The sequence below is a fragment of the Palaemon carinicauda genome, chromosome 7 (assembly GCF_036898095.1).
Source record: "Palaemon carinicauda isolate YSFRI2023 chromosome 7, ASM3689809v2, whole genome shotgun sequence".
Lineage (NCBI taxonomy): Eukaryota > Metazoa > Arthropoda > Malacostraca > Decapoda > Palaemonidae > Palaemon > Palaemon carinicauda.
Window position 1 is genome coordinate 156377721 of NC_090731.1, and position 9982 is coordinate 156387702.

The 9982-nt window shown below is 36.0% G+C and overlaps 1 protein-coding gene across 1 annotated transcript in view; it reads right to left on the reverse strand.

Moving 5' to 3' along the window:
- Positions 1-3116: 3116 nt before the first annotated feature.
- Positions 3117-9982, reverse strand: part of LOC137644594 (chemotaxis regulatory protein ChePep-like) — a 63166-nt gene continuing 56300 nt past the window's right edge. The window contains exon 4 of the mRNA XM_068377552.1: positions 3117-3673. Coding sequence (XP_068233653.1) covers positions 3117-3673 — 557 coding nt within the window. The remainder of the gene's footprint in view (positions 3674-9982) is intronic.

Consider the following 9982-nt stretch of genomic DNA (forward strand, 5'->3'; position numbering starts at 1 on the left):
GCATCTCACTATTCTAGCCTTCTCCATCATAAGCCTCAATGAATCTCACTATTCGAGCCTTCTCTATCATACGTCTCAATGCATCTCACTATTCTAGCCTTCTCCATCATAAGCCTCAATGCATCTCACTATTCTAGCCTTCTCCATCATAAGCCTCAATGCATCTTACTATTCTAGCCTTCTCTATCATACGTCTCAATGCATCTCACTATTCTAGCCTTCTCCATCATAAGCCTCAATACATCTCACTATTCGACCCTTCTCCATCATAAGCCTCAATGCATCTCACTATTCGAGCCTTCTCCATCATATGTCTCAATGCATCTCACTATTCCAGCCTTCTCCATCATAAGCCTCAAGTCATCTCACTATTCTAGCCTTCTCCGTCATAAGCCTCCATGCATCTCACTATTCTAGTCTTCTCCATCAAAAGCCTCACTGCATCTCACTATTCTAGCCTTTTCCGTCATAAGCCTCAATGCATCTCACTATTCTAGCCTTCTCCATCATAAACCTCAATGAATCTCACTATTCTAGCCTTCTCCATCATAAGCCTCAATGAATCTCACTATTCGAGCCTTCTCTATCATACGTGTCAATGCATCTCACTATTCTAGCCTTCTCCATCATAAACCTCAATGCATCTCACTATTCTAGCCTTCTCCATCATAAGCCTCAATGAATCTCACTATTCGAGCCTTCTCTATCATACGTGTCAATGCATCTCACTATTCTAGCCTTCTCCATCATAAGCCTCAATGCATCTCACTATTCTAGCCTTCTCCATCATAAGCCTCAATGCATCTTACTATTCTAGCCTTCTCTATCACACGTCTCAATGCATCTCACTATTCTAGCCTTCTCCATCATAAGCCTCAATACATCTCACTATTCGAAACTTCTCCATCATAAGCCTCAATGCATCTCACTATTCGAGCCTTCTCCATCATATGTCTCAATGCATCTCACTATTCTAGCCTTCTCCATCATAAGCCTCAAGTCATCTCACTATTCTAGCCTTCTCCGTCATAAGCCTCCATGCATCTCACTATTCTAGTCTTCTCCATCAAAAGCCTCACTGCATCTCACTATTCTAGCCTTTTCCGTCATAAGCCTCAATGAATCTCACTATTCGAGCCTTCTCTATCATAAGCCTCAATGCATCTCACTATTCGAGCCTTCTCCATCATAAGCCTCAAAACATCTCACTATTCTAGCCTTCTCCATCATAAGCCTCAATGCATCTCACTATTCTAGCCTTCTCCATCATAAGCCTCAATGCATCTCACTATTCTAGCCTTCTCCATCATAAACCTCAATGCATCTCACTATTCTAGCCTTCTCCATCATAAGCCTCAATGAATCTCACTATTCGAGCCTTCTCTATCATACGTCTCAATGCATCTCACTATTCTAGCCTTCTCCATCATAAGCCTCAATGCATCTCACTATTCTAGCCTTCTCCATCATAAGCCTCAATGCATCTTACTATTCTAGCCTTCTCTATCATACGTCTCAATGCATCTCACTATTCTAGCCTTCTCCATCATAAGCCTCAATGCATCTTACTATTCTAGCCTTCTCTATCATACGTCTCAATGCATCTCACTATTCTAGCCTTCTCCATCATAAGCCTCAATGCATCTCACTATTCGAGCCTTCTCCATCATAAGCCTCAAAGCATCTCACTATTCAAGCCTTCTCCATCATAAGCCTCAATGCATCTCACTATTCAAGCCTTCTCCATCATAAGCCTCAATGCATCTCACTATTCTAGCCTTCTCCATCATAAGCCTCAATGCATCTCACTATTCTAGCCTTCTCCATCATAAGCCTCAATGCATCTCACTATTCTAGCCTTCTCCATCATAAGCCTCAATGCATCTCACTATTCGAGCCTTCTCCATCATAAGCCTCAAAGCATCTCACTATTCAAGCCTTCTCCATCATAACCCTCATGCATCTCACTATTCAAGCCTTCTCCATCATAAGCCTCAATGCATCTCACTATTCTAGCCTTCTCCATCATAAGCCTCAATGCATCTCACTATTCTAGCCTTCTCCATCATAAGCCTCAATGCATCTCACTATTCTAGCCTTCTCCATCATAAGCCTCAATGCATCTCACTATTCTAGAAGTTTTATTCCAGCTGTGATCTAGTTGTGGAATGATCTTCCGGAACTTCAAAAGTTTACACTTGTTGCGAATCTCTTTATGTTGAACAGGGTGACATAATTCTCTCTCTCTCTCTCTCTCTCTCTCTCTCTCTCTCTCTCTCTCTCTCTCTCTCTCTCTCTCTCTCTCTCTCTCTCTCTCTCTCTCTCTCTATTTATAGTTTATATATCAAGGATCTATTTCAATGTTGTTAATATTCGTAAAATATTTTGTTTTAATTGGCCATCACTTCTCTCGCAGTTAATGTGTTTCCTTATTTCCTTAACTCACTGGGCTATTTTTTCCCTGTTGGAGCCCATAGGGTTATAGCATCTTACTTTTGCAGCTAGGGTTGTAACTTAGCTAATAATAATAATAATAATAATAATAAACTCATGTAAAAAAAAAAAGATAAGAAAGCCAACATTTAAAAAAAAACAGCTAAAACTGCTTATTTTGAAAAAAAAAAAAAAATAAAAAGACTAATAAACAACCTATGTAAAAAAAGAAAAAAAGATATGCATTAGCCAACATTTGTAGGAAAAAAAGAAAAAAAAAACAGGCCTTAAAAAGCAACTATATTTAAAAACAGGCCTTAAAAACCCAATTTTTGAAAAACTGGCAAAAAAAAAAAGGCAACATCTAAACAACTAAAAAAAAATTCTAGTTAGACTTCAAAGGGAATATGACATAGGAGCATTTTGGCTCATCCCGAGGAAATTGCCTTAAATGCGTTTTCAGATTTAGCGAGCCAAAAAGGGGCAAAGCGCATTCCTCTTCGTTAACGAGGTAATGATTATGTCCGGGTAATTCTTCATGCGCCCAGGCAAATTACACCCGATTTCGGAGAGGATTTGCAAAGATGAATTTGCACTTATGCTCTTCATGCGAATGGGGATGATGTCCGTTTAGGGTGTAGACTACACACATTTTGCACATCGTTATTTACTGTTTGTGGTGTTTAGGCATCGTCATTTACATTTTGAGGTGCTTGCAGATCGTCATCTACATTTTGCGGTGTTTGCAGATTTTTATTTACTGTTTGTGGTGTTTGCAGATCGTTATTAACGGTTTGTGGTCTTTGTAGATCGGTTTTAACTATTTGTGGTGTCAAGGGATCGTTATTTACATTTTGTGGTGTTTGCAGATCGTCATTTACTGACTGTGGTGTTTGTAGATCGTTATCAACAGTTTGGGGTGTTTGCAGTTCGGTATTAACTGTTTGTGGTCTTTGTAGATCGTTATTAACTGTTTGCGGTGTTTGCAGATCGTTATTACCTGATTGTGGTGTTTGCAAATCGTTATTAACTGTTTGTGGTGTTTTCAGATCGTTATTAACTGTTTGTGGTGTTTGCAGATCGTTATTAACCGTTTGTGCAATTTGCAGATCGTTATTAACTGTTTGTGGTGTTTGCAGATCGCTATTAACTATTTGTGGTGTTTGCCGATCATTATTAACAGTTTGGGGTCTTTGTAGATCGTTATTAACTGTTTGTGGTGTTTGCAGATCGTTATTAACTGTTTGGGTGTTTGCAGATCGTTATTAACTGTTTGTGGTGTTTGCAGATCGTTATTAACAGTTTAGGGTGTTTCCAGTTCGTTATTAACTGTTTGTGGTCTTTGTAGATCGTTATTAACTGTTTGTGGTGTTTACAGATCGTTATTTACCGTTTGTGGTATTTGCAGTTCGTTATTAACTGTTTGTGGTATTTGCAGTTCGTTAGTAACTGTTTGTGGTATTTGCAGTTCGTTATTAACTGTTTGTGGTATTTGCAGATCGTTATTAAGCGTTTGTGGTATTTGCAGATCGTTATTAACTGTTTGTGGTATTTGCAGATCGTTATTTACAGTTTGTGGTGCTTGCACATGTTATTTACTGTTTGTGGTGTTTGCCCAGCGTTATTTACTATTTTCTATTCTTGCTCATCGTTGTTTACTGTATGCACATCGTTATTTACAGTTTGTGGGTCGTTACTTACTGTTTGTAGTTTTTGCGCATCGTTGTCTACTATCTTTGATTCGTGCTCATCGTTATTTACTGTCTGCGTAACGTCATTTGCAGTTTATGGTGTTTGTGGTTCGTTATTTACTGTTTGCGGTTTTTGCGTATCGTTATTTATTATTTTTGATTCATGCTTTTCGTTGTTTTCTGTTTGCTCAACGCTATTTACTGTTTGTGTTTTCGCATCGTTATTTACTGTTTGTGGTGTTTGTGGATCGTTATTTACTGTTTGTGGTTTTTGCACATCGTTATTTGCTGTTTGTGGTGTTTTCGCATCGTTATTTACTGTTTGTGGTGTTCGTGGATCGTTATTTACTGATTGTGGTTTTTGCACATCGTTATTTACTGTTTGTAGAACAAGCATCATGTATTCAATGAATATCCAAACAGCAGCCGTCAATGAATATTCAGTGAATATTAAGCCGGTAAAAACTCATAAAAAAAGGTAATTTCTTAAATCGTCAACAATTAATCATAAGCTTCGCAAACCTCTGAATTTTGAGATAAGAAAATATTTACATACGAAAGAACCAGGGGAAGGAAAAGCCGACGACGGATTGACGAGCTAAGAAAAATTGGCAAGGAAAGACTAATAACAGACACGAGTGGAAGGACATGTCTGAGGCCTTTGCCCTGCAGTGGACTGGTTACAGATGATGATGATGATGATATAAAAAAAGTACTTTCTTACTCAGCAATGTTTAAGAGTCTATGCAATTATAAGCTTTATAAACTTCCTTCAATGTTTAAGAGTCTGTACAATTATAAGCTTTAAAAACTTCCTTCAATGTTTAAGAGTCTATACAATTAAAAGCTTTATAAACTTCCTTCAATGTTTCAGAGTCTATACAATTATAAGCTTTAAAAAACTTCCTTCAATGTTTAAGAGTCTATACAATTAAAAGCTTTATAAACTTCCTTCAATGTTTCAGAGTCTGTACAATTATAAGCTTTATAAACTTCCTTCAATGTTTAAGAGTCTATAACAATTATAAGCTTTATAAACTTCCTTCAATGTTTAAGAGTCTGTACAATTATAAGCTTTATAAACTTCCTTCAATGTTTAAGAGTCTGTACAATTATAAGCTTTATAAACTTCCTTCAATGTTTAAGAGTCTGTGCAATTATACGCTTTATAAACTTCCTTCAATGTTTAAGAGTCTGTGCAATTATAAGCTTTATAAACTTCCTTCAATGTTTAAGAGTCTGTACAATTATAAGTTTTATAAACTTCCTTCAATGTTTAAGAGTCTGTACAATTATAAGCTTTATAAACTTCCTTCAATGTTTAAGAGTCTGTGCAATTATACGCTTTATAAACTTCCTTCAATGTTTCAGAGTCTATACAATTAAAAGCTTTATAAACTTCCTTCAATGTTTAAGAGTCTGTACAATTATAAGTTTTATAAACTTCCTTCAATGTTTAAGAGTCTATGCAATTATACGCTTTATAAACTTCCTTCAATGTTTAAGAGTCTGTACAATTATAAGCTTTATAAACTTCCTTCAATGTTTAAGAGTCTATACAATTATAAGCTTTATAAACTTTCAATTCATTATACAATTAAATATTTACATACATACAGATAAAAAAAAGTAATTTGATCTTCAATGATTGGAGTCTATATATCTACAGTATAAGCTTCATGAACCTTCTTACTTATTACATCTAATATTTACAAATTCTCTTTTATGAGAAAACCTAACCATCGCAGTGAAAGTTAAGTAGATTTAAATTTAGTGTCCTGTTTAAAGTGTTATCCATAACTAATTATGGCTGACTTCATTGATAAAACTTAATAATCCATTTTAACTTCGGTTATATACCCCCTTTGTTGCATGAATTTCTGCAATATTAGTCCCACTGTACAGCAGGGTCGGCGGCTCGAGAAAACTTTCCACATCTACTTATATCCATTGTATCATTTTCCCTCAGGCTTATGCATTCATCTCATAATCCTATAAGATTAAAAACTAAGGCTCAATACTAAACTTGATAAAGGCAACAGATCATAAAAATTCTCTTATCGAATTTTGCTCTAAAGAAAAAACTATACATCCGGAAAGATGGGAATGATTTTCTACTTTGATTTATACATGGCAGTTAGTAAGGGTTAATGATTATAGTCAAACGGAGAGAGAGAGAGAGAGAGAGAGAGAGAGAGAGAGAGAGAGAGAGAGAGAGAGAGAGAGAGAGAGAGAGAGAGAGAGAGATGTAATAAGCAATCAGGTTTCTTCTTCATTTTGTATATTTCTGATATCAGCATAAGTTCTTCAAATTTACATAGTTTACTATAAGTAGTATTATAAAAGAGGGATCAAGCGAATTGGTTTACTCATGCAAAAATAATAAGATTTATCTCTCTCTCTCTCTCTCTCTCTCTCTCTCTCTCTCTTCTCTCTCTCCTCTCTCTCTCTCTCTCTCTCTCTCTCAAACATACAAACAAACTAAAATGGCTCCTAATGCAAGTACACCCTTGCGAGTACTTCAGCTCAATTGAAACAAATTCCAGTCTAATTATCTGTACGAACACCGAACACCTGTATAGCCCTGTATGGCAACCATAAATAACCATTCAACAATATTATTAGTCAACTGTGAAATCTGCTGTCGTCAACCACATGGCAAAATTGAAAAGATATGGAAATCCAATCTTATTGATCTATTAATGGAACAGGCGTTAGAACATGTTTGATGAAGGTGAACTCTAGTTAACCTAACCCAGGACCTACTCCTTACCTAACACGATATCTCGTCCAAACTATACTTATTGATCTATTAATAGAACAGGCGTCAGAACATGTTTGATGAGGGTGAACTCTAGTAAACCTAACACAAGTCCCACTCTTTACCTAACACAATCATTCGTCCAAACTATACTTATTGTTCTATTAATAGAACAGGTGCTAGAACATGTTTGATGAGGGTGAACTCTAGTTAACCTAACACAAGTCCCACTCTTTACCTAACACAATCTTTCGTCCAAACTATACTTATTGTTCTATTGATAGAACAGGTGCTAGAACATGTTTGATGAGGGTGAACTCTAGTAAACCTAACACAAGTCCCACTCTTTACCTAACACAATCATTCGTCCAAACTATACTTATTGTTCTATTAATAGAACAGGTGCTAGAACATGTTTGATGAGGGTGAACTCTAGTAAACCTAACACAAGTCCCACTCTTTACCTAACACAATCATTCGTCCAAACTATACTTACTGTTCTATTAATAGAACAGGTGCTAGAACATGTTTGATGAGGGTGAACTCTAGTAAACATAACACAAGTCCCACTCTTTACCTAACACAATCATTCGTCCAAACTATACTTATTGTTCTATTAATAGAACAGGTGCTAGAACATGTTTGATGAGGGTGAACTCTAGTAAACCTAACACAAGTCCCACTCTTTACCTAACACAATCATTCGTCCAAACTATACTTATTGTTCTATTAATAGAACAGGTGCTAGAACATGTTTGATGAGGGTGAACTCTAGTAAACCTAACACAAGTCCCACTCTTTACCTAACACAATCATTCGTCCAAACTATACTTATTGTTCTATTAATAGAACAGGTGCTAGAACATGTTTGATGAGGGTGAACTCTAGTAAACCTAACACAAGTCCCACTCTTTACCTAACACAATCATTCGTCCAAACTATACTTATTGTTCTATTAATAGAACAGGTGATAGAACATGTTTGATGAGGGTGAACTCTAGTAAACCTAACACAAGTCCCACTCTTTACCTAACACAATCATTCGTCCAAACTATACTTATTGTTCTATTAATAGAACAGGTGCTAGAACATGTTTGATGAGGGTGAACTCTAGTAAACCTAACACAAGTCCCACTCTACCTAACACAATTTTTCGACCAAACTATACGTTTTTTTTATCTATTAATAGAACAGGTGATAGAACATGTTTGATGAGGGTGAACTCTAGTAAACCTAACACAAGTCCCACTCTTTACCTAACACAATCATTCGTCCAAACTATACTTATTGTTCTATTAATAGAACAGGTGCTAGAACATGTTTGATGAGGGTGAACTCTAGTAAACCTAACACAAGTCCCACTCTTTACCTAACACAATCATTCGTCCAAACTATACTTATTGTTCTATTAATAGAACAGGTGCTAGAACATGTTTGATGAGGGTGAACTCTAGTAAACCTAACACAAGTCCCACTCTTTACCTAACACAATCATCCGTCCAAACTATACTTATTGTTCTATTAATAGAACAGGTGCTAGAACATGTTTGATGAGGGTGAACTCTAGTAAACGTAACACAAGTCCCACTCTTTACCTAACACAATCATTCGTCCAAACTATACTTATTGTTCTATTAATAGAACAGGTGCTAGAACATGTTTGATGAGGGTGAACTCTAGTAAACCTAACACAAGTCCCACTCTTTACCTAACACAATCATTCGTCCAAACTATACTTATTGTTCTATTAATAGAACAGGTGCTAGAACATGTTTGATGAGGGTGAACTCTAGTAAACCTAACACAAGTCCCACTCTTTACCTAACACAATCATTCGTCCAAACTATACTTATTGTTCTATTAATAGAACAGGTGATAGAACATGTTTGATGAGGGTGAACTCTAGTAAACCTAACACAAGTCCCACTCTTTACCTAACACAATCATTCGTCCAAACTATACTTATTGTTCTATTAATAGAACAGGTGCTAGAACATGTTTGATGAGGGTGAACTCTAGTAAACCTAACACAAGTCCCACTCTACCTAACACAATTTTTCGACCAAACTATACGTTTTTTTTATCTATTAATAGAACAGGTGATAGAACATGTTTGATGAGGGTGAACTCTAGTAAACCTAACACAAGTCCCACTCTTTACCTAACACAATCATTCGTCCAAACTATACTTATTGTTCTATTAATAGAACAGGTGCTAGAACATGTTTGATGAGGGTGAACTCTAGTAAACCTAACACAAGTCCCACTCTTTACCTAACACAATCATTCGTCCAAACTATACTTATTGTTCTATTAATAGAACAGGTGCTAGAACATGTTTGATGAGGGTGAACTCTAGTAAACCTAACACAAGTCCCACTCTTTACCTAACACAATCATTCGTCCAAACTATACTTATTGTTCTATTAATAGAACAGGTGATAGAACATGTTTGATGAGGGTGAACTCTAGTTAACCTAACACAAGTCCCACTCTTTACCTAACACAATCTTTCGTCCAAACTATACTTATTGTTCTATTAATAGAACAGGTGCTAGAACATGTTTGATGAGGGTGAACTCTAGTAAACCTAACACAAGTCCCACTCTTTACCTAACACAATCATTCGTCCAAACTATACTTATTGTTCTATTAATAGAACAGGTGATAGAACATGTTTGATGAGGGTGAACTCTAGTTAACCTAACACAAGTCCCACTCTTTACCTAACACAATCTTTCGTCCAAACTATACTTATTGTTCTATTAATAGAACAGGTGCTAGAACATGTTTGATGAGGGTGAACTCTAGTAAACCTAACACAAGTCCCACTCTACCTAACACAATTTTTCGACCAAACTATACGTTTTTTTTTATCTATTAATAGAACAGGTGATAGAACATGTTTGATGAGGGTGAACTCTAGTAAACCTAACACAAGTCCCACTCTTTACCTAACACAATCTTTCGTCCAAACTACACTTACTTGATTTATTAATAGAACAGGCGATAGAACATGTTTGGTGAGGGTGAACTCGTAATAATAATAATAATAATAATAATAATAATAATAATAATAATAATAATAATAATGTGA